The 25,530-nt window shown below is 36.4% G+C and overlaps 1 protein-coding gene across 16 annotated transcripts in view; it reads right to left on the reverse strand.

Annotated features, from left to right (window-relative positions):
• Positions 1-25,530, reverse strand: part of Camk2d (calcium/calmodulin dependent protein kinase II delta) — a 243,671-nt gene that overhangs the window by 108,189 nt on the left and 109,952 nt on the right. For all 16 annotated transcript variants that reach the window (XM_051185550.1, XM_051185545.1, XM_051185543.1 and 13 more), the window contains exon 4: positions 7,276-7,330. In XM_051185550.1, coding sequence (XP_051041507.1) covers positions 7,276-7,330 — 55 coding nt within the window. The remainder of the gene's footprint in view (positions 1-7,275; positions 7,331-25,530) is intronic.

Raw genomic sequence — 25,530 nt, forward strand, 5'->3', positions numbered from 1 at the left:
ATCTGCTTTTCATACTGTAAGTGAAGATGAGAAATTGGTTAGACTTTAAACCACTGGTTCTCAACCTGTGGGTCACAACCCCCAAGTCATCAGAAAGCACAGGTATTTTACACAACAACAGCAAGTTACAGTTATGAAGTAGCAACAAAATAACTTTATGGTTGTGGAATCACCACAACGTGAGGAACTGTATTAAAGGGTCACAGCTCTAGGAAGGCTGAGAACTACTGCTTTAAAGAATCCATAGCATGGGAGACATAAGTAACATAATCTTATTTGAAAGTTACAAACTTTAAGAAATCATTGAAAACACCATTTTAGAAAGTATAATTGATATGCCAAGGAGAAAAAAAATAAAATCACATAAATTGTCCTATTAAGATAAAAAAGCAAAGCATGGCAGACACAGAAACAAAGAACAGAGGACACAAACAGAAAGCAGTTATTGAGCTATCCAAACTAATAACCATTTACACGCCAATGAGCATTCTATTAAAATAAAAACTGTCAGAGTGGATATTAAAAAAAATGTGTTCACATTCAGTAAAATGTAACAAGAAATGCCCCATCCTCACCCTGAATATCTAACAACATGGAGCCGGGGATCGTTAACCCAATGTCTCTGTGTGCTTTGTAAATATTTCAGCACGATGGTCATGTGATAAAACAGTGTAGCTCCTGAAAGTGCATATATAAGTAGGGTGAGGTTGCAGTAAAGTACCTTTAAAAACAGTGCACACCTTCCCTTCAGTCACTTAAGTGCAAGGCTTTGCATTAGAGATGCTCAGAACATGTTTGTTGAATGAAGAAATATTGCCGAGGACATGAATGCGTTCATCTCCGTGTCACATGAATGTCAGCCCCTTCCATTGTTTCCTAACAATGATGGATGGATGAATGGCAGCTCTTGCTCCCAGATATTCATTAAGCCTTTGCTTTGGGTTATTAAAAGTCACCTAGTTGCTTTCAGAACTCCATATGCACAGCCTGAAAAATACGATACTTAACTAATCTTTTTATTTCTGATATCACCAATAAAAGTATCTGTTCCATAGCTCATGGAGGGTGACTCAAAAATTATTTTTATTATTAAGAATGAAAGAATACACATTTCCCTAATAGGAACAACACATTTTTATGGTAAAATAAATAAATAAATAAATAAATAAATAAAATGAGAAAGACAGAAGCAATATATCACAGCCTCTTAAATTTTCCTTTTTGAAATTTTGAAAATGGAGCTTTAATTATAGATGTCCGGGGAAGGCTAAGACATTTAACAAGCTGCCATTACATATTGAAGAAAATTCTTTATCTGAGTACACCAATAGAAACACTTTAAATCAGAACTAAAGAGGACTTCATGTTCCTTCCAAGAGGTGTTTTTGCTTTGGGGACGTGACCTCTTGCACATTAGCTGTAATAACAGTATTTTCCTCTAATAGTCTGAACACTTAAGAAATGTTCTTATATTTATAAATTATACCAGAAGTTCCCATTAATTGGACTACAAGCCTTAAATAATGAAACTAGCTTTGCACCATCCTAAAACAAAAGTTAAAAAAAGAAAACTTGAGTGATGTCTTAATCTCGTGAATCTCACGACCACATGTTATATAAAAAAGAAGGGGTTTAGTGGAATGGCAGTGCTAAATGGTTAGCCGTGGGCATCTCTGAGAATGAAAATTGAAGTTTTAATTATTGACTCTTTTTCATAAACCTACACTTAGTTTCTTAAGAAGAATGCCAATAGTGTTATTCTCTTACACATTTACCTATGGCTTACAGTGCTCTGACAAATATGTATTCCAATATATACATACACAGTGCTTCAGTGTACATACAACACATGTGTCTTCTGGCAGTTCTTGATGCACATATGTCTCATAGGAAGAAGAGCAAAATATGATACCCAACACATGTCACTCTGTCATAACATTTTCTAATTTAAAATTTTACTTTCTTTGAGATTTTCATATATGTATATGGTATGTACATCATTTTTATCCCTCCCTTCCCCTCTCCTATTTCCCCTGTATTCCCATACTCCGTCTTACATTCATGACCTCTTCGCTAGTGATTACCGCTACATATACATATGTATTTATACATGTACACACAACCTTCTAAGTCCATTTAATGTTATTCATATTTAGATGTTTTTAGGCTGACCATTTGGAATCTGATAACCTATCTGGTAACTTGTCCCTAAAGAAAGCTAATTGTTCTTCTCCCTAAATGCAATTCATTGCCTATAGCTCTTCATCTAGCTAGCACTAGACCTAGTGAAACATCCCTCATTCACTTTAGCATGTCAATTGGTGTCAGCATTATGCAGGCATTGTTTAGGCAACAATGCTGCTGAGATTTCATAGGTACAGCCTCTCTACCATGTCTAGAAGATACTATCTAGCAGATGGTCCTTGGGTTCTTACAACCTTTCTACACCTTTTCACAGTTTTACTGAGTTTTAGGTATAAGGGTTGGTTATAGATGTTATCAATTGGAGCTTGATCAGCATTCATTTGTTCTCTATATTTTGACCATTTATGTAATTGTGCCAAAAAAGAAGCTTCTGGTGAACTTGAAATTAAGACTGTACTGCTGAAAACACCACACACTTCAGATACAAGATCTGGAGGGATCAAGCTGGTACTGACATGGAAACCTCTTCCCTAAGAACTATCTCTTAGATTATGTGAAGATGCTCTGTAAGCTGCTAAGTGAGAAAAGTAGTCATTGTTCCTACACGACCATAAAACCTGTGGACCAAATAACATTTTAACTGTATTATAAATACTTTCAATTCAGTTGAATTGAAGGCAACTGAGAAGAAATGCCTCTGACTTCCCAAGAGTAGGGCATAAATTTGTGAAGTTGTCCTTCTTGATGTCTCTTCCAGTAACACAAGGGTTGCTCCTTAAGTTTCATCAACTTAAGTATACATGTGAAGAATCTACTTAACATACCTTACTAGTGGACTGTCATTTGTTTGCTATTAACTCCCACTCTGACATGCAGCTGTCTATAATTTGCTGCCCCAAGAAATGTTTTGTCCCTCTGTTGTGACTTCTTAAAAAATGAGCATTTTCTTAACATGTTGAATAAACCAAACTGTATTTTATAGTGTTGAGATGCCGAATCAGCCTATTTTGGAAGAACAGTTTATACTTTGAATTATTCATCTCTGAGCATGTAATGTACATCTTCACAAAATTCATTTTGCTTTTTTAAATTCTTCAACTGTCTTCTGTTGTGCCATTTACAAGACTCCAACAAATCAATTAATTACTAATTTATTATTTTAATAATCAGGTAGTCAAGTGGCCTCAAAAAGTGGATCAAAAGAGGCATTCAAGGCATACCCTCTCTTTAGGAATCCTTTTGCTTTGTTTGTTTAATTTTGGCAGCAACTGATCAGTATCCCACAGGAATTCTTGTTTCTTAACTACATTTAATTATATGCCTTGTTTCTCACTGGGTATAGAAACAGAAATTCTCTCTCAAAAGCCAACATCGCTGCCTGCAAGCCTTTCTCTTTGGGACTCCCTTCTAGATCCATTTCTTTGCTTTCTTTTCTTTCTTTAGCTGTCAGATAAATCCATGTCTATAACTTTGGCCCTTTTTGCTTTCAGAGTTGCTAGCATGATCCTGGAACATCATGGTTGTATAGGGGTAACCATCATGAAGAAGGATGATTTTAGAAACTCAGGGAAGATCAACAGAGCTGTGAAGATATACAAGCTTTCAGGTTCAGGAGGGTATTCTCACTGATACCCTAGTCTATACATAAAAGAGACTACCAATGCTTTGCAGACTTAAAATAGCTGGGGGGGGGGATAAAAAAGTCTTTTCTCCTCATAGAACTCCTTCTAACCCTTCTATTTCATAATGTGAAATCTTTCATTTAAAAAAAAAAAAAACTATAAACCCAGAACTTTCTCTTAGAGTCTGGTGACTGTCATTCTAAAGAAAGCATTCACAAGAACCATACTGTCAAAACAGCATTAAAGGGTATAAAGGAACAGAAGACACCTTCCTTCAATGGGAATTCAATAATTTATTTTATCCTGCAAGTGACTATGTGTGCTCAAATTTCCCCACTATATTTCACTGATATCTTTGAAGTCATTCTTTTATCCTATATTGAAAATGTATACTCTTCTGAAGATGTTCCTTTTTCCTTCTTTGTTGATTTCTAGAATAATCACATAGTCTGAAGCTATTTCCTATTTATATTTGGTTATGTTTTCTTTCTAGGAAGTACTAGACTGTATCTAGACTCATTTAATCTTATTTACTGACAAAACCATTTCATGGTAGCTAGTGATTATTCACAGCACATACTTTAAATAATAAAGAATACACCTGCACTTAGAGGTTCAGATTTGCCTGATTCAGCATGTGTTAAACTTTTCTGTCCTGTACTTAAGTGTTCATCCTCAGGTCCTAAGGCAGTGACAACGTAGGCAAACATCCCTACTATGAAACTAAAAGTTTCTGCCCAATAAACTAAATTATAGAAATGGAAAAAGAATTTTCAAGGCAACATATAACTGTAAGTTATATTTTGTATTAATGTGAAATGTTTTTATATATCCTTTTTTCAACTCTTTTTCTGAATTATGGAAATGAATTATGAGAAAATAATAGATTCTTATCACCTCCTTCATAAGGACTGATATGAAAGCCTATGAAATATACAGTACAGATATCAGGACATAGATGAGTATAGGAAAATCTCTATGTCATGTCTTGTAACTAAGCTTATTTAATAATGAAGTCATCAAGAAATAGTAATACATCTCATACTGGGGAAACAAAAAGGAAAAGTGATGCATTTCTTCCACTAAATAAAGCCCAGCCCCATTTTGATGCTACTGTGGCACAATCCCTGCCCAACAGCAAAGAACTATCCCAATGGGTATCAGTGAAGACTCAGCAGGGATCTGTAGGTGCCCACCATTGCATACACTTCCTCCCACTGCTGCTGACGTGATATTAGAGGAGGACTAGTAAATAGACTGAACTCAATACAAAGTTTGGAAAAATAGTGCAAAATGAGAATACAATTGCAAATATCTCATCACATCAACAATCAGAAAATCTCAATTTGATTCTCAAAGCACCACTAGACAGCAACACCAAGACTACAATTACAAGACAGGGATTCTCAGTCTGCCCAATAAAAGCACATTAGTGACCCAAGAAGAACATGCTTGAGACAAGAGCAGGAAAACACAGAATATAAAGAAAACCCAACAACAAATCATAGAACTAAAATACAGGATAACTGCAATTTCTAAAGACTAAATTGATAAGCTCCACAACAGAAAGAAAAGCAAAACCGATGGAAGATGCAGAAAGTCAACACCAAACTGGAAAACAACAAAACAAGACAAATTACTCAAGAAAACAAAACTGGGACAGGACAATGGGAGGATAAGAGCAGAAACAAAATCCAACGATTATTTCATCATTACTTCAAAGCAAATGAGAAAGCAAGCGAGGTTGAAAAGTATTCAAAGAGATGTCTAAAAATGTGCAAAACTGGCATACACAAACCTACATTTTTCAAAAGACAAAACTAATCACAAATAAGAAAAACTAAGAAATACATGCCTAAACACAACACAGTCAAATTTCTGAAATACAAGATAAAAGTAAAATCTTGAAAGCAACTAGGGAGAAATAACACACTGCCTTGTGGGAAACAATTATTGGAATGATGGAACTTCTCCTTACTAATGTACAGAGTAGGAAGTGGCACATCATGGAAGAAACATGGCTGGGGGTGGAGTGTGTTTGTCTAGCACATATGCGGTACTACACTTAATTCACAGCATGGAAGAGAAAGAGGGGGAGGGAGGGAAGGAGGGAGGATGGACAACAATCACACAAGCAAAGGAGAAATTGAAAAGAGAAAATGAAAACTGAGAATTTCTTGCTAGCATGATGTCCTCAAGGAATACTGAAAGGAGGGTGTTCTGATGCATCACTGTATCACTCCCAACCCTCGGGAGGCACAGAGAGCAAAATCTACATATCTACACCTCATAAAAATCCAACAAACAAAAGAATGACTAAAGAAAGTACAGAAAGAAAACCATAAAGAAGGGCGTTAGGTCCATGAGAAAGCAGGAAGCCAGAATGAAGAACTGAAAGCGTAAGAAGAGTGAAAGCTCTGAAAAGAGGCATTGAGTAAAAGATGTCATGGGCAGCATGAGGACACCAAGGATGGGCTGTGCCTTTAGGGACAAGCCTGCATTCTAGACCTATGTCTAAGCAGGTTTGGCCACTGTTTTCCCAGATATGCACAGATCACAGTATGGCAGATGAATGTACATGGCTGTCTACCCATGCTCAAGTATTCCCTTTTTATCATAATAGTTACTGTGCCTTTGTGCTAGCCTATATCCTAAGATCCAGGGGAATTCTCATCATGGGGAAGCTTTGCTCAATGGATAAAATACTTGCAACAGCATCACTGTCCCCTTTTGCTTCCTTTGGAAATCAGTCTGATAACTGAAAATAATAGTCAGTTTTGGAGGACACATAGAGCTTAAGATGAAGACAAACTCAAACATTACAGAAACCAAACAGAAAAACAATTTTGTATCACTAAAATCTGATTTAATTAAACCTATTACTAAGAGACTAGTATGAAATGTGTTTTGTGGCTGTGTGATTATTTCTGATTCAGGATATAATTTCTATGGATTTGTTCCCACAAGTCAAATTAATGTCAAAATGATACAGCTATTTTTTAATTTCTTAAATAATTAGTATCAAAATGATTTCAAGTAAGTGTTTCCATATTCAGCTCCTGCCGGTCACACCTGAGAACGGTTTTGCTATATGACTTCCAGGAATCCATATTTCCCCCTTCACTCCTATTGGGAGAGCCTTGATTTAAATTCTGATTAACTTAAATGAACCTTGAATACCAGGATTATTTGTCTGCATTCTTCTTTTTATAAAAGATACATTTTAGAAGCTCTTAGACAATTCAATAGAAAAGTTTGCACAAGTCACCCATTTTTGTAAAACATTGCCATGGATAGTGCAAAGTAGAACATACTTTCAAATGTGAACAACACACTACTGTATAACTGACTCTCATTTTTAAAATATTACAGCAGAAAATCACTTGAAAACACTTAAAATATTGTTGTAGTCCTTACTGTGGACTATTTAATGAGAAAAAATCATGTTGGAATTAAAATAGCTTTCAATTATATGGCAAAAATAAATGAACATAAAGCAAGTACTTACAAGTCAAACACCAAGTAATGGAAGCCCTCTTCAGATATACTGTCATAAAGTCTCACTGTAGAAAAAAGAGAAGAAAGTTTGTATTATTCTTATTGCAATGGTCTACTGAAAGCCAGTCCTATGATGAGAGCTGCCCCTTATTTCAAATTTGTGGTATATCACTATCACTTATAGCAAGGCCTGGGTGGAGAAAGACCCAAGATCTGGGCTCTGGTTCTGATCAATATTAACTATCTGAGCTTAAGAAAATTATTTAAGTTTCAATGACATTAGTGTATGTTCTAAATTGCTAGTGTTTAAGTGAGAAAATAAAAGAAAGATAATCTATATATTGCCAGGTAAATGCTATAGAAATGTACTTGTGATTATAATATACATCCAAAGTTTCCAGGTTCAGGTTACACTTCCCTCTGGTTCCTCTTGACATTACCCTAATCCTTGTCTTCATTAACCCATGCCCTGATCACCAAACCAGGGACAACAAGATGGACACTGTAAGTCTAAAAAGAGGTTTCTCTACCCAGATTTTCCCTTTGTCCTTGAGTTCCTATGTGATACTATTTGGCCAGCCTGCCTTCTTTACTTAAGTCACTAAAATTATCTCCTAGAATTTGTTGGTAAAATAATAAACCAGTTCTTCAAGGCCATTCAATGGGGCTTATTGGTGACACTAGCTGAAACTAATATATGAATCCTATGAATTTAAAACACTATTTACACTAAACCACACATTTAACTTCCTGTTTTGTCTGTCTATAATTTAGTTCTTTCAAAGTCCTCCTTTTCTCCCCCATCTCTCATTGGTGGTAATTCTGTCTGACTTTTATTGAGGGAAAAGGGGGACAGAAAGCAAGCAGTGTGATGGACACAACTAATCTGACAAAAGTCATGGGGGAAGATAAATGTTTCTACCTTCATCCATCCATAGTGTGCTGATTGATTTTTGCCTACTTGAGACACAAACATAGACATATCTAGGAAGAAATTTTAAGTGAGACTGTCTCCCTAAGACTGGCCTGTCGGCAAATCTGTGGGGTATGTCTTGACTAATGTTTGATATGGGAGGGCTCAGCTCACAGTGTGCCACCCCTGGGAATGTGCTCTTGGATGCTATAAGAAAACAGGCTGAAGACACCATTAGGAACAAGCCCGTAAGAAGCATTCCTCCATGGCTTCTACTCCAAGGCTGCCTCTGGGTTACTGCCTTGAGTTTCTGTCCTTACTTTCCTCAGCAATGGAATGCTCAATCCTCCCCAAGTGATTTTGGTTAGGGTATTTTATCACAGCAGTAGAAACCCTAACTAAGATGTTTAGCACAGGCCTCATTGATGATGGTGGCCACGTGAAAAAGGTGCACTCGGAAGAGTACTAAAGGACTCAAATTACAACCATCTAGATACAGAGTTGACAGTAGGGATGCAACTCCTCACCCACACACTTACTACAGTGGCCATTCCTCATAACACTGCTCCATCCACTTCAGGTCTCAATGTGCGACCATGACAGCTTTCTAAATCCCTCACCCCTGGAGGTAGAGGATTGTTTTTTGTTTGTTTGTTTGTTTTGTTTTGTTTTTTCAACACTAAATTACAGATGATTATTTGTAAAAATGTGGATTTCCCATAGACACTAACATGACAATACAGCCTAAAATGAAGGCAACATATTTGGCATATGAATTGAGTCTCAGACCTCAACACATTTCATCTCTAGTGCATGAAAGGGTGATAGACACAGCACTCTTCAGTGCATGGTAAGGTAATGGACACAGTGTGGTCTCTCCCTGTCTTAGCAATGTGTCATCACTCTTGAATCCTGGGATATAGCTAAATTGGAGCCCTTCCCCTTCTTCAGAATATAGAACCTGCCTCTCCTCAGTATTATGAAGTGGGAAGCACACTACTAAATCACCCAGAAACCCAGAAACCTGGCACTATGTTTCACAAAGTCCTATCAGGATTTAAGAGGGAAATTGTCACCAAATCTCAATGTACCTATATGTCTAAAGTAACAGATATGAAAGTGATTGTCCTGTGAATTTCATTGTTTGATGAAGATGTCTGGCAGTGCTGCTTCCATGTGCTCTGCTGAAGAAAATGAAGAGCCTTATTTGATACTGCATGCTCTGTCCATGACTACATAGCACAATGAAAGAGGAGCACATGGCCACTAGCTGTTTTCTTAAAACAGTACCAGAGACACCTACACAGTAGGTGTTTAAACAAACTGAATTAATGATATGGTTACTTAAAATATATCTTTACTTTTGAAAATGCAATAGCGTTTCCATGGTTCAAAACTTGCACATCAGCAGACCACCCCTGTTTTGTCCTGTTGTTTTGGAGAAAAGTTTCAAGTGGAGGTGAGCTCTTCCATGTTCAGATAAATGAGAAAACTGTTCAGAGACTATTATTTCGGGTGCAGCTTCTGATGACATCAGGAAAACTATTTTCATATTACGATTCACTACTATCTCATTGGTAATCTACTTATTGTAAAGGATCCTTATTCAGAAGTCACCAGGTGACACAAGCAGCTCAAAGTCTTATTATGAAATCTATGATGACAAAGCATTTAGCCAGCAAACATGTGATGGTGGATCAAAACAAACCATTCTCCCAAATTCAATGTTTAGTATCTGCATTCAAAGTATAACATTTGGAGCTCAACGCTGATCAGTGGCCATACTTTTATCACAGACAAATCATCACTGTCTTTCCTAGGACAAAGTTGTGTATATAGCCCTTCTTCCTTTTTTATGCCCTTCCTAATCTCCTTCCACTCTGCCTTTAAAGTAAGAAATTGGAAAGACAGAAGCATGTGTGTACGTCATTATTTTCCCTTTTAAACAGAACTCTATGATTGTCCTAATGGGTGTGTCCAAATGTGTATAGTTATAAAGAAAGGTCCTTTTTCTTCTCTAAATTTTAATTCTTTGTCTTCACGTTAGAGGTGATCTGTCTTTACAGTCTGCAGGACGATTTTACACCCAGACATAAACTGGTTCTCAAGAAGCTTCTGCTGGCAGCTGAGAGTATTCCTCATCTTCCATCCTTAAAAAAAAAATCTTAACAGATTCTCAAGGGTTGAAAATGTGTTTACCCATATAAAATGTTACATTAATTATTCCCTATAAATAACAGTTAATTCCATCTCAAACTAGAGAAACTGCATGGCATTCTGTTAACACAGCTGTTAGCCCAAGTCTGACTGCAAGGCAGGCTTTTAAAGCAGGATGGCAGCTATGCACTGAGCCAGATTGCGCCACATTCTTTCATCAACTGCTCCACAACTTTCATACGCTGTACATATGGGTGCACACAATCAAATTAATTGTATGTTTTTAAGAGAAAATTTTTAAAGATAACGAGAAAGGCATTTGAGAAAACAGATTAAAATACATCTTGCTTTTTAACATTTTTCTCAAAAGTAACATCAAGTATAAGAATAAACAGATGAATTTTCATAAAGCAAAACAATATTGTGATTATTGAGAATAAAAACTTAAGTTCTGAAACTTTAAGGCTGGGTCTTGAAGAAAATGCTTCTGAAGATAAAACACTTTTCATGGTATAATTTACTTGCTCTCTACTGCATAAATTTGATGGTTTGCATTCAAAGTGGCGTTACTATTTCCTCTTTCTGCCTTATGTTGTTGTATAATTTCACTGCAATTCCAGCTAAGCAAAAGAAGAGACTATAATAAACTATGGCTTTGTATTAACTGAGAAAACAGAAGTTTAATATAATTAACATTTTTACTAATTTTAATATTTAATTGTATTATAGGAATAAAAGATAAAATACAATTATAATTCTTACTGTATTCATGCATTACATATTTATGTCTGTACATGTATGTATTTATGTTTATATGTGTATGTGTATACCTATATGTATTTATATATGTTTGTGTGTATATTGATGTGCATATATTTATGTTCAAACTGTATTATATTTATGTGAATGTGTGTGTGCATGGGCACTAGAGTGTTTGTGCTGTTGTGTGTATGTCAGCAAACTCCTCACTATCTTGCAGCAAATTAATAGGTCAAAAGAGCAGCACAGAAAAGAAAAACAGTATGACTAGAGAAATAAAGGTGGTGTTAAGTGAGGAATATTTTCCACAAAAATAGAAAACCAATTTGTCTTTAGTTTAAAACGCGCTCACACGCAGTTTGAAGATTTAGGGAAGATACATGTTAGATACAGGGCCAGAGAAGCCACATTTATCCTTTGTGTATCATTCTATAATTCTTAAAACAGTGTTACTGTTATGCTTCAGATTATGAACATAATATTGTTCCATGACTCAGGTGTTTATTTTGGTAGAGAGAAAGTGTGAAAGAAGGAGAACTCTAGTCTAAATCGGAAGCCTGTCAAGGTTACTTGTTAGGCACATCATATGAAAACACACATGTAGTAGTTTTGTCAAAAAAAAAATAAATAAAAGAGGGAACAATAGCTTGGCATATAGCTCAATGGCATAAAACATACTGAGCATGTGCAACACTCTCAGTTAAATCTCCACCAAACCCACAAAAATACTCTCTACCACATTATCTTATGGAGACGCACTTTCTTTACTAAACCCTGACAGAATATGAACTCCTTTGTTCACATTTTAAGTTCTACTTCCTTATGCCTTTATTTCACATCCTCTATCAGGTGAAATCAAGGTCATTCATTATTATGATTTTGTGAAATTACTCACACAACATGCTCTGGTTCAGGTTAAAACGATTATAAATTATTATTATTATTATACCTCTTCTGCACAACTCAAATTCAGGGCTTTCCCCCACTAACATCCATTATGGAGATGAGGAGTCAATCATAATGGTGGACTGCATGAATGCATCGGCATTAGTGTCTTTTGCAGTCGTATACACACCCCTCCCTGCTTGACTGTGCAGTCTGCTCTAAATGATTAGCATGCATGAAGCCCACAGAGCCTTCTGAAGCTCTATATATGGCAGCTGACCTCTTGGAAACCACCTGCTGTGCTAAAAGAAAGGTGTGGTTAGACTACTGAAAGACAAGAGGCCAAGTGGAGAGATACCCTGGAGAAAGAGAGGTCACCCTGACATTCCATCCCCAGCAGAGCTCAGAGCTAAATGTAACCGCATGAGTGACCTCACCTCCAACTGAGCAGAAAAACCATCTGATGAAGCAGTCAGCTCATAGAACCATGGCAAATAACAAGCGGATACTATTTCAGACCACCGAGGCTGAGATGCAGATGGTTAAGTAATGACAGACAAAGGCATGGGAAATATTTAATCTGAAATATACAACGGTCCTCAAATGATTTTTTCACACCACGATCAATTTTTAGTGAAAAATAATAATAAGCTTGGCCTAGAAAACAAGCATGAATTACTACAATTCTCTGAAGTTAAGCATGGTAGGGTGACACTCTGCCAATGTTACCACAATACTAATAAAGTATTTCATAGCGAGCAGATTGTATTGCATTCTCATAAGCACCATTTGTCAGCTCTGAGTCATGGTTCTGATTATAAACGAAGCAGATTTTGCATTTTCAGCTTTGTTGGGGTACAAGGATGGAGTTGGATTCACTTCACATACTGGGATGTAAAAATGGCAGCTTGTAAGTCAGAGCCTCCTTAGATTCCCCTCAGTGGTTAATTATAATTCACAGCTAGAGCCAGTCCCAGCCAAGTTAGGTCATACAACATGCCAAGTCTTCCCCAGAAGATGGGTGCCAACACTGGGCTCCACTTGTGAATTTTTAAAATTATGCTAGTATGAGAACATTTTCAACAGTCAAACAACAGTACTCCAGAGGAATTTCAGCTCAGTCATTCCTACCAGGTCTTTTAACAATGCTGTTCAGTTTAGGGAGAAGACATTTCAAAAAGAAAACAGAAACACTGAAAAATAAATTCAAAGTCTAGCATATGTCAAAAAAAAAAAAAAACAAAAACAAAAACAAAAATACAAACCCTCATAACCCCTGAAGATAGATCTGCAAGTATATCTTGTCTTACACAGTCTCTATCTTTTTATAATCTAAGCAACATAAATTAACAAAATGGGATCACTTATTATATTTTAACTAACATATTTAGCTAATTACATTTGAAAATACACATAATCTATTTCATTGACATATGAGTCAAAGACTTGGCTTATTTTATTTTTAGTCAGTAAGATATATCTAGATGGAGGTACACACACACATGCGCGTGTGCGCGCGCGCACACACACACACACACACACACACACAGATGTTCACTACTTTGTTCGGGATGTGGTTTAAGGCACTAGCATCTGTACTTTGATTTTCTCTACTCCTCTTAACATCACACTTATAATTTGGAGGTTTGACTGTATTGTTTAAGGTTAGGCATAAAATCTATAGTATATGCTAAATTTGAATATATGAACACATAAATGTCCTTTTGTTTCTTTGACTTATAATTTTTTTTGCTTATTTATTTTTGAGACAAGGTTTAATTATGTACCTCAGATTAGCGTAAGACTTACTATTAGGCTTCTCCTGTTCAATATCCAAAGTCCTGAGATTATGAAACACACCTTCATAGACAACACAAGAACACATACTTTTCTAAAGATACAAAAAAGTGATAATTTTTGACAAAATTTCTAGTATTGTTATTAATGAACACATGTAAACTATTATTCAAGAATTTAAATTATTTCTAACTCCAAAAGAACAAATATATTTAATAAAATTTCATTTTTTCTCATAGTGACAGGAAAAGTCTATAATTCTAACATAATATTAACTTTTATCCAATTATATTTGAAAGCAATTTAGTATCTTAAGAACAAAGACTGAAAAATAATTGAGCACTTTTTGAAGTAATCGATTCAATTATTATAGAAAACTTGGTGGGAAGTACAATCCACATTAATTTACAAACTATCCTAGAAATATACAAAAAGGGTAGAGCTTAATATGATTCCTGGAGGTGACTTTTTGTGGGGTAGAGGCCCTTGTACTCAGAGAGAAGCACTGAGGGAACAAGGGATGTTAACCACACAAGAGTGTCTCCTCAATGGAAGAGATAAAAATACCTGCATTTCATCAGAAAGTTCAAAACCTTACCAGAAAGCCAAGAATGGATTTTGTTAATGACCTGGTGGCCTTTTGCTATCTGTGGAGACAGACCTCACCCTGTAAAGGCAATCCTCACCCTAATTTCCCAGAATGACTATCCTAGACTCTTCACTTCCTAGACCATTACCCACCCTAAAAGGAAATGTCACATATATTTTATGGCCTTGTGACTTCTATGCTATTGGCCAGAGACCACACTAGATTCTAGACCTTTGGCTATGGGACCCACCCTCATGGTCACATGGACCTTGTAAAAGAGTTTCTATGTAGTCACACCTTAAGCTTTATCTTGCACTTGGAATTGGACTGATAGTTGCCTGGAAACTTTTACAAATTGCACTGTGTTTGGAATATGCTGACAATGAACTGCCAGGCCTTAGAGTCCCTGAAGTCTGATCCAGGTTGAAGAAGTTGGTCTGCACAGGATTTTCATTCTTATCTCTTCTTGTGGTTCACTTCTCTACCATGACAAATACAGGATGCCCTCTCAGTGCCTAGCATCAACTTCTCTGAATATATCCTTCATTCTTATTTCCAAGTTTCCACCCTATTCTTGATTCAAAGTTAATAGCCACATTAGACTGGCAATATTATTAAGGATAGGTAATACCTTTCAGGACCAAGTAGGAGGAATAGTCATGCCTTCTCATCACTCATCTACAGACCAGAGAAGTCCCTGGACTGTAGATGAGATGGTTAAAATATCTGTCACTGGGGAGAATTTCAAACAGGAAGGGCTTGAGAAGTACAAGTAGGTCATCAGTGGCTATCTATATATGAATATCAGAAGGCACAAATGGGTAAATACAGATCTCAAAATGGCTGTGAAAATAGATAAATTATTTTAAAACTTATTCTGCTCATTTAAATGCTTACGTGTGTGTGTGTGTGTAAGAATATACACAAAGTAACATCTAGAAATGCCCATTGTCTTTGAAAAATAGTCTTCCTGTATATTTTAATTAAGTAAATCCATCCTATTTAACATGATCTGTTTAGTTTTTTGTTGTTAACTTCATTCCTTGAAAAAAAATGAAAGCAAATTTCAGGACTTCTTTCTTTTAAAAAATATTATTTATTCTTATTAGTAGCTCCCATTTCTTCCATTCTGTTTTTTTCCCTTGTCTTTTGGAGGTATTATCTATTTGTGCTAAGCTAATTATCAAGGATATCTTTACCAAGAAGGAATATTCACAAGGACAGAGATTGTGCTGGAGTAGCATCTCAGCTATGAATCGCCTGCCTTGCATATGTGAGTTTCTGGATATTGTCCCAGCACCACAGCCAGCAAGACAATACAAAGTAGAACACAACCCTCAAGTGTGAGGCCTTTCTCTTCTCGGCTCAATATCGAAACAATTTAAAACATACTTCACTTGATTTGGAAGTTGCTTTTAATGACTAACTAGAAATAAAACTTACACTATTTACATTGCCTGGACCTTAACCACACTAACTGAGCAGATGAGTGACACTGTGACAGCAGTTCCTGGGGAGCAGAGAATGGAAAAGGCATTAGTTCACCCTTTCTCTGAAGCTGACCCTGACAACTGCAATTCAACAAGCCAAATCTTCTCATCTGTCACATTTGTCAATCCCTGAAATTCATTCTTCTTATAATATTTAGTGTTCGAGCACACCTTTAATCCCAGCACTCAGGAGGATGAGACAGGAGGATCTCTGTGAGTTCGAGACCAGCCTGGTCTACAGAGTTAGTTCCAGGACAAGCTCCAAAGCAATACAGAGAAACTCTGTCTCAAAAAACAAAACAAAACAAAACAAAAAACAAACAACAAACAAACAAACAAGGAGGAGGAGGAGGAGGAAAAGGTGTTCAAACTCATTTTGCCTATGAACCAGAAATATTTGAATTCAAAATTCTGCTAAAAATAATAGGTGCAAAGTAAATCTGTATCAAGTAACCATGGACAGCAGAGTGGAGAGCACTGAGAAGATGGTACCCATTGCTTAGCAGTGCAGAAACGGCAGTCAAGTTTGGGTAAAGGCAGGTCTAGTCAGAAAGACTGACTGGGGAAGGGATATTCAGAGACTCTGTAAATGTGTTCCCCAATGTACTAAAACTTAACCTCAGTGCAACACTTCTGGGAATAGGGCCTAATGAGAGATGAGAAGGCCATGAAGGTGGAGAGACTAGATTGATGCCATTATTATAGGACAGTAATCGTGCTTTAAAAATGGGGTCAAATTCCCCTGCACTGTCCCTTGGCCTTTTTGTCATGTGATACTTGGACTTCCCAACAATCATCCTTATGATCTAGGAAGTTTCTGATCAACAGAAATCTCCCAGAACCATGTATTTCATAATAACAGCACAAAATGGATGAAGTCTGAGACTATCTTATTGTGTTTTTAATGTGAAGCTCCCCAAAGCCTCCGTGTGTTTGAACACTTGTTTGTTAGCTGGCGCTGCTGTTGAGGGAGGCATGGGACTCAGGAAGCAGGTTAACTGATGTACTCATTACAGGCAGGCTTTGGAGGCTGTAACCTGGCCCTGCTAGGTGGGTCCTCTGCTCCATATTTGCCACTGGGATGTGAGAGGTGCCATAGAACAGAACAAATCTGTCCATGACTTCCTCCCCAATGGACAGTATCCCCTCAACTGTAGGCCAAATTGAGCCTTCCTTAAGGCGCTACTGTTAGCTATTCTGCACAGCAATAAGAAAAGTAATAATCATAGTCATTAATGCAGGTTCAGTATTTCAAAATTAAAGGGAGGTGAGAGTCACTAAAACTTGGCAGTTCCCTCAGATTCTAGAAGAACTGCTAAAGATTCATAGCTGATAAAATTTTCAAAATTGCTTCCTCCTTGTAGGAGATATGCTTTTAAATAAATATATTTGCCATTAACCTGCAAATGAGGACTGTGATGTTCTGTAATTGATTACTGAAACACCCTTAGGGATTCTATATCTAATTAAAGTATTACTATGGGTTTTAAACCATTGAGCACATGTCCAGAATTCATAGTATAAAATTACTAACACAATATTCACTCATCTTTTTCAGTAATGCTAATGTCTTGATACTTTCCGAATGCCCATTTTAACTTTTTTCTGGTTCCTCTTTGCTGGAAAGGAGTGTATTTCCTTATCAATAAAACATCCTTAGGGCATTAATTCTTCTCCTTCTCCTTCTTCCTCTTTTTCTTCTTTTAGATGGGGATTTGCTTTGCTACTGAGAATAGTGGTACATGCCTACACTACTAGCACTCAAAGGGGTGGCAGTACCTGGGATAAATGTAGAAACTCTGCCCTCAAATAACAGGAAAAGAAAAAAACGCCATCTTTACTCTTACGTAAAATATTTTGTGAGTGAACCTGAAGAAACAACGTTAATAGGAATATTAAGTATTGCAGGAAATTATTTTTCTCTGTAGTCTTGAGAAGATTCTACACTCAGCAACCCTAACGTTATGAGATAAATTGTGTACAGAGCTGGATGTCCATAGCTAAGATTTTAAAGAGAAAACAGTGCAGTATCAATTGGACGTAAAATTCTTGAGTGGCATGTTGTTTCTGCCATTCAGAAAAGTGTGTAATCACCAACAAGTGCATACAGTATCAGCTTCCACAGTCCCTGGGACAAACTCTCTTGATAATTTTGATTCTGTATTCTAGATAATTCACATTTGCAGCCAAATCAATTTCAATTTTTTAAAATGTTCTAGAACACCAGCATTGCATAGCAAACAGTCTAAAAATGATGCAGGCTATAACTAAATAAACTAGAAAAATCTCTTCACCTGTAGCTACTAAATCAAATGCCTTTACCCAAATATAAAGACTTTTCAACAAGATGCTTTCATAGCTTTTCAATGTTGTTGTTTTTTAGCCTGCCACTTAGAAAAGTTAATAAAGTGTTTAATCTGAAGGCTAATGGCTAGCAGCCAGATTCAATGAGTGTGAAGCAGATGTTGTCCTCTAGAAACACAAAGTGGATTCTTCACTTTCAAGGGGCACAATTCTTCCTTGGTTCCCATTGACTTGAGGCAGGGAATGAACTCCTTAGCATGGCCCAGTTACGCTACAATTTATCACCAAAGTGGGACACTATGAGAGCAAAAGAGAATAACTAATTTTACATCCAGTAAAGAAGGACGGTCCCTGGGAGATGGCTAAGGTGTCAACCAGCCTTGCCTTTTTCCCTCTTTCCTCTTGTGTCAACTCACCCACTCAACAACCTCCAATATCAGGGACCTCTTCACAAGGCTCTCTTAGTCCCTTTGGCCTGAAGTCCCTTTGTCTCCCACTGCTCGGTCCCTCTGGCTTGGTCTTCTGTAGTGGGTATTCACCCATGGCCTTGAGCTATCTGGACAGATAGAGGTGGAGCTTCTTGTCTGCCCACATGACCCCTAATGCAAGGGGGACCCAGTTACTGGTTCTCTCTTGCGGTGTTTGGAGATAGGACTGCTGCTTCCCTTCACCCCGGGCCGACAGAAGACCACAGAAACAATCTACTTTGATATGTATCTGTGAGTGTTTTCTAATAAATCCTTGACACCTGTTTGAATGGGCTCTCATGGATTCACCTACAGTCTTCTGTCTTCTACCTCAGGTTAACCTATCCTTCAGAGCTTATTTTCCCCATGCTGCTGACTTCGGAAAGTCTCTGTTCCCCTGAAACAACTGCATTGCCCTGACACCTGCCTTTTTACAGAACTAGACACATTGAAATACTTTCAATCTTGCAGCCATTTAACACTGTCTGTCTCATTTAACGGACTGCCTTGGAGAAACTCGTGCAACCATAGTGAGTATTTTCAAATACCTCTGTTAAGAAAAAAAAAAAATTGAGCACATAATAAAACATAAATATATAATAATACATTTTTTCAAAATCTGAAGCAGAATAAACATAGTTTTAGAATGTCACAGAGGAACAATGTCTGACTAGATTGTCCAAGGTCTACTTAACTCTCCAGACCAGTAGATCTCAACCTTCCTAATGCTTGACATTTCATTACAGTTCCTCATGTTGTGGCGACCTCTCCAACCATAAAATTATTTTATTGTTACTTCATAACTGTAATTTTGCTACTCTTATGAAACATAACGTAAATATCTGATATTTAGGATATCTGAGATCTGTGTGGGGACATCAAACCACAGGCTAAGAACTGCTACTTTATGATCAATTAAGCTCTAGCTCACTTTTGTACAACTCATGATCATGATAATTTTTTTTTATTTATTTAGGGAGCTTTAAAAAGAACAACAACCAAAACAAGGTAAAAATTACAGGCTATCTACTGAGGTGTCCATGGGCCTACAAAGCCTACAATATTTGCCTCTCTAAAGAAAAGTCTGGATTATGATATTTTATAATTCAAAATCAATGATAAAGCAAACAAACAACTCCCCGGGATTATAGCTCTACTGTGCATAAAGCTGTGATCAGTTTAGTTTTTAGTAATCCTGCTTTAGCCTTCTTTCTGCTAGAGACTGTAAACATTTCTGATACTCATACAGTTCAAAAAAAAAAATAGACTTAAAATCCCTTGGCTTCCCCTGATAATCATTTAAGTGAGTCTTATAGGTAATATAACCTCTACATACCTATATGCAGGTTCAATTGTTCTAATTGGAGAATGTTATTTCATTATAGGGATGTACTGTGATCCACTTAGCCAGTCACTTATAGGAGATCAGAACTGTTTAGTGCTGAGGATGACACACAGAACCTTGCTCATGTTAATGACACATGTTAACTGCACATACTATCCCTGAGTTATACCCCAGACTATTTCAGCCCTAGAATGTCACTCTAGATCTTTCCTGTTCCAGTTTGCTTTCTGTTGGTGTAACAAAACATTGTGACCAAAATAAACCCGGGAGGAAGAGTTGATTTTGCTTATGGATCCTGATCATCATCTATCATGAAGGCAGCCATTGTAACAACTGAAGGCTGGAACCTGGATGTGAAACTGAAGCTGAGGTTCCAGAAAAACACTGCTCACTGGCTTGTTCTCCAGGGCTCTCTCCTGGAACTCTTGCTCAGGGGTGGTACCCACAGTTGCCTGTGACTCTCACAGTAATCAAGAAAATATCCCAGAGTCTTGTCTATTGGCAATGGAGTCATTTTCTCTTTCCAGATGACCCTAGCTGTGTCAAGTTCACAAAACCAACAAGTCAGTTATGTTCCTGAAACTCAATATCCACCCATTCAAGGATCCACAGGTAGGAAGCCTCCCTTGTTCCCTACTGTCCATTAGGTCATCATTCACACAGAATGAAGGAAGAGGAGAAGTAAAAGTTATTAAATGAAAGAAAACCATGAAATCCTGACCAAGTTTTACCATATCGTAGGTAACAAAGCCTGCTGGCCTAACATAAGTAGGTATTATTATTATTATTGTTATTATTGTTATTATCATTATTATCATCAGAAAATAGCTACTCATGGTGGCACAAACCTCTACTTCCAAAACTCAGGCAGCAGAGGCAGGTAGACCTCTGTGAGTTTGAGGACAGTCTGGTTTAAAAGAGAGTTCTAGGTTAGGCAAGGCTACATGAGTCTATCTTAAAAAAGAAAAGAAAGAAAAGTAAGGAAAAAGAAAAAAGAAAGAAAATTTGAAACTACATCAAATACTAATTATAAAATACAATTAGAACAATGTATTGAATATAAAATATACAAAATATAAAAACTAAATCTCATAATATGGTTGATTTTGTATATTTCAACTCGACATATGAACCCCCAAATAAAGCAAAAGAAACCCAACAAAAGGAATGAAGGGAAAATAAGAATTTTCTTTGTTCTTATGTGTTTTACTCAGTACAAGTGAGTTCTTGTTTACTTGTTGAAAAAAAAAGGTAGCCACCTTTCTGTAGTCTTTTATTTTTATATAGAAACATATTAAGCATCTTTTTATTCTTTGTTGACCTGATACACACAAAATAACTCACTGGATAGTCAAGATGGTAAAATTCAAAGTTACTGAGTCCCTAAAATCTAGTCCTGTACTTTCAGTGTCACTATTCTCTGTGAATTGCGTATTTTGGCATATAAAATCATTTAGGTAAATTAATTTTGATGGAAAATTATTGATCTGTTTGGTATTGGTCCATTGGTGGATTTGTTCTGAGTATCTCTTACCAAATTTTATATGATATACAATTTCATGCTTCTGTAGTTGCAAAACAAATGAAAATTCAACCCTGAACCTGGAATAGCCTACAGTTATCACATAGGAAAGCATCCTGAGAAAGCATCCATGTTCTTATAAATATTATTAATATCCTACTATCTACAAAAATATTTATCAAACCTTGCCTTATCTAGTTTTATGTATGTCCTTGTCAGAAGCAAAGTACCCCCTCCTGGCCAAGCAGGTGGAAAAATGAGGAAGAGGCCAGCTGTTGGGCCTGCCAGATGTCTGGTGATCAATGGAGGAGAAACAGGAGACTGTAGCAAGATCAGGCTTATCTTCTTTTTTTTTTTTAACATATCTTCTTTAATATGGAATAAATAGTCTAGAATAATAAAGACAATGGGCAAGAACTCAGTAATGAGCTGTTTGCGAAAACTCATTAATTCTTGCAAAAAAATTTATTAAGTCCACATGTTGTGTAAAATACTATATACATTGTGGGAAGCAAAATAATGATTGATGCCATAAAGCTGATGCTCAAATGTGGAAAGACTGATTAAACTAAATATAGAGGTAGGAGTGGTAATTGCTCTGAACATCAATAAAGCAAGAGAAAAGATAGTGTGGAGAGATGGAGGCAGAAGTATTTAGAAAGTATACCATAAGGTGACTTCTAAGGGACAACAGAAGGAAATGCAGAGAACAAGCTGTGGGATTTCTCTGAGAAAACAAGATGTAATTTAGAAAGTGAAGGTAAATTTGCTTCATTGGTTCAAATCCTTATTTTCAATCATATTTAACTACAATGGATTTCACATAGTTTAATGACCATTAGTGCATGCAGTTGTTGTATACAGAAATTTTACGTAGTCAGTGTCAACACTGAATTAGCAATGCTAGCCTGCCGCTTCTTGGAAAACATATAATTGGCATCCTACAAACTTGGAATCATAATCTTTTTCAACTAATCAATATACAGAGTTGTTTTATTTGTGTTTCTGTAAAAAGGCAGCTCACTTAATACAAATTATTGACACACTGACATTGAGCCCAGTGTCAAGAGCACCATAAGTCATGAACATGAAACTTAGCTGCCATATCTATTTTCTCCATAAGGTACATTGAAGCCTTCCTGAACTTAGAAACATAATACATGGAGACCCCTTCAAATAGAAAGATACAAACAAAAACACATTGTATTCCAGCTAGTGAGAAGAATGTGTGTTTAAAATTTAAATCTGGAAGAAGGCACAGACTTAGATCTCATTGGGAAAAGACAGAGTGGATACTTCTCACTTCTTGGCTCATTGTCTGTGAATGACCATGATGGCCTATCAAAAATCCTTCACATGCTAACAGAGCTGTCAATAAGTTCAACGCAGGTGAATGTGCAGACATCAAATCCATAAGCAGCAAAGATCAACTGTATTAGAAAATACAGAAGTTCAACCATAAATGATCATTGTTTTTAGCTCTTCATCTTTCTTTGAACACAATGATCAACATACTATTAATTAATAAATAGAAATACTTAGTTGTAGATGAGGAAATTAAATAGAGCTTGTTAACTATTCACAAATTAAATTTTTATAAGTCAATTACTGTATAACAATGTACTTTGTAAACTTATATTTTCCTATTCAAACTTCTAAATATTTAATATTTCATGTATAATCATAAACACTATAACAAGACTCCAATTTATTACCAAATTAAACTACAGTTTAAAACCTACTCTAAGCGTAGTTTCTACACAGGAAAGGACACTTAAAATAGAATATGATATATCCTTGATAATATTAGAAGGTCATCTTGAATATGAATATGAACTATCTTTAACAATAATGTGGAGAATATGAACAGAAAAATCTAAGGTCTGGGTCACCTCCTTTTTGGATTTCTGCCTTGCATCAGTGAAGTCCAACATGAGTTTGGTATCTGACATCCCCCTCTGATCCTCTCAGAGGACTTATCTTCCCTGCTACAAAGACTCTGCATGTTCAAATCATTCGTCATCTCATGACAAATTTAGGACTCCCTGGGAAAAGCACCTTTCCAAATATGATGCATGTAAAGACAGCGGTGGAAAAAAGATCCATCACATAATGAGAATGAAGGCCATGCACTTTCTGGCAAAGGTAAATTTCTCCTTTCCCTTTCCTTTTACTTTTTAAAGGATAATACAATCTTAGAAAAGGAAATGTTAGTCCAGCATCATTTTGGGGAAAAAAAATCTATTCAAAATGTCTCCTCAGCAGCAAAGTCTCTGTAATAGTGTGTGGCAGGCTGAGACCTTGGGTTCAGTTGCTGGGACGGGCTTCCCCTTCAGTGACACTTAGTGGCAGCACAATCAGTTGGAATGGCTTCCCACTAGCCTGAAGTGTCTTCATCTCTACAACTGGATAAAACATGTAAACAATGAAAGAAAATTAACAACCATTAGAGACGAAGTTTTTTTTTTATGTGGAGCATGTTATTCCCCAACAGCAGTATGGCAGAATTGTTTATTAATGAGTGAGAGAGGGAGAGAGATAGATTGAGAGAGAGAGAGAGAGAGAGGACACACACACACACACACAAGTCAGAGAGTGCCAAGTATTAGACTGAACAGTAATACTCAATGATGAGCGTCTGACAAACAGACCAGAGTCATCTGAATAAATGCATTTATATAAAAAAAAATCCTAGAACAATTTTGAGTCATATACAATTTGAAAACAAAATAACAAAAAACAAACTCAAAACAAGTTCAATAATTTAACTTTAAAATGAAGATGGAAATTCTTTTTTTAAAAAAATACTTTTCACTCATAGTTGCTAACTTAATTTTTTTTTCATTGAAAAATGACTATTGGGTTGAAAGGAACAACGTTTTGTAGTAAATCATTTGTTGTGCAAACATGAGGACCTGAGCTCCTGTGACAAGATGGGAAGCAGAGATCAGAAAAGCCCTGAATGCTTCCAAACCAGCCAGTGTGAGAAACAAAGAAAGAGAATGAGGCTAGATGCCTGAGGATTTCATTTGACCTACACATGTGCACTGTAGCACATGCACCTTCACTTAAGCACATATATACACACACAAGATTGTTTTAAAATTACTTCCAGTCCAACATATAGTATATGTAACCACCAAAAGTTTGGGCCCTCAGTACTAGCATTATTGAATTGACTCAATAATGAACAAAAATGTTACATCTCTTAATTTCATTGGACAGTAATCATGTCACATAAATTATGGTCTTAAAACAAAAAATGATGAGAGATTCTCCATGCTGCCATTTTATAGCTTTCAAATTTAACTTAGCATCAGAAGATTTACATTTAATAGATGATGTGTAGCTCATAATATCTAAAAAGCTCCCACTGACATAATAATGTTGACTAATAAGAGCAACTTGATTTAGCATCATGATGAACCAAATCTAAGTTATTCAAAACTCAGACAATGAAGTCATCACTATCATCTCCCTTCCTTGTCACAGAACTTATTAATACACTATGTACTCATTTTGTAGGTAGCAAAATATCACTGTTTAGTTATTTTCACTGGAAAGCTCTATATGTTGTTTGGCTGTATGAAGATGGAAGTCAAAGTATAAATAGAAGGTTTTAACCAGCCTTGAGAAATGAGTATTATACAATCCTATCAATAAGAGGCTCCATAAACACATTATCCATTGTGACTTTCTAATCTGTCATTAAATCATTCTAGTTAAAATTAACAATACACAGATTTAGAGAAAATGACTTAGACATTGGTTTTGTTGGGTCTCTGGGCAACTATATTGAAGGCAAACATTTGATATAACTCCAGCTAGTCTGACACATTTCCTTAATTAATATCAAATACCTTCCTGAATCCTTGGACCAGCTTAACACCCAACGGTCTAAGAAAACTGAACAGAAGTTACCTAGCACAGATCGATCATCATTAACATCAGTGATGACCCTGAACTATTACTGTCACCAGAACAAATGCTATCAGTGAATCTAGAATGAGAGCTTAGAGTGCTGGTGTCTCAAACCA

This window comes from Phodopus roborovskii, unplaced genomic scaffold (assembly GCF_943737965.1).
Source record: "Phodopus roborovskii unplaced genomic scaffold, PHOROB, whole genome shotgun sequence".
NCBI lineage: Eukaryota > Metazoa > Chordata > Mammalia > Rodentia > Cricetidae > Phodopus > Phodopus roborovskii.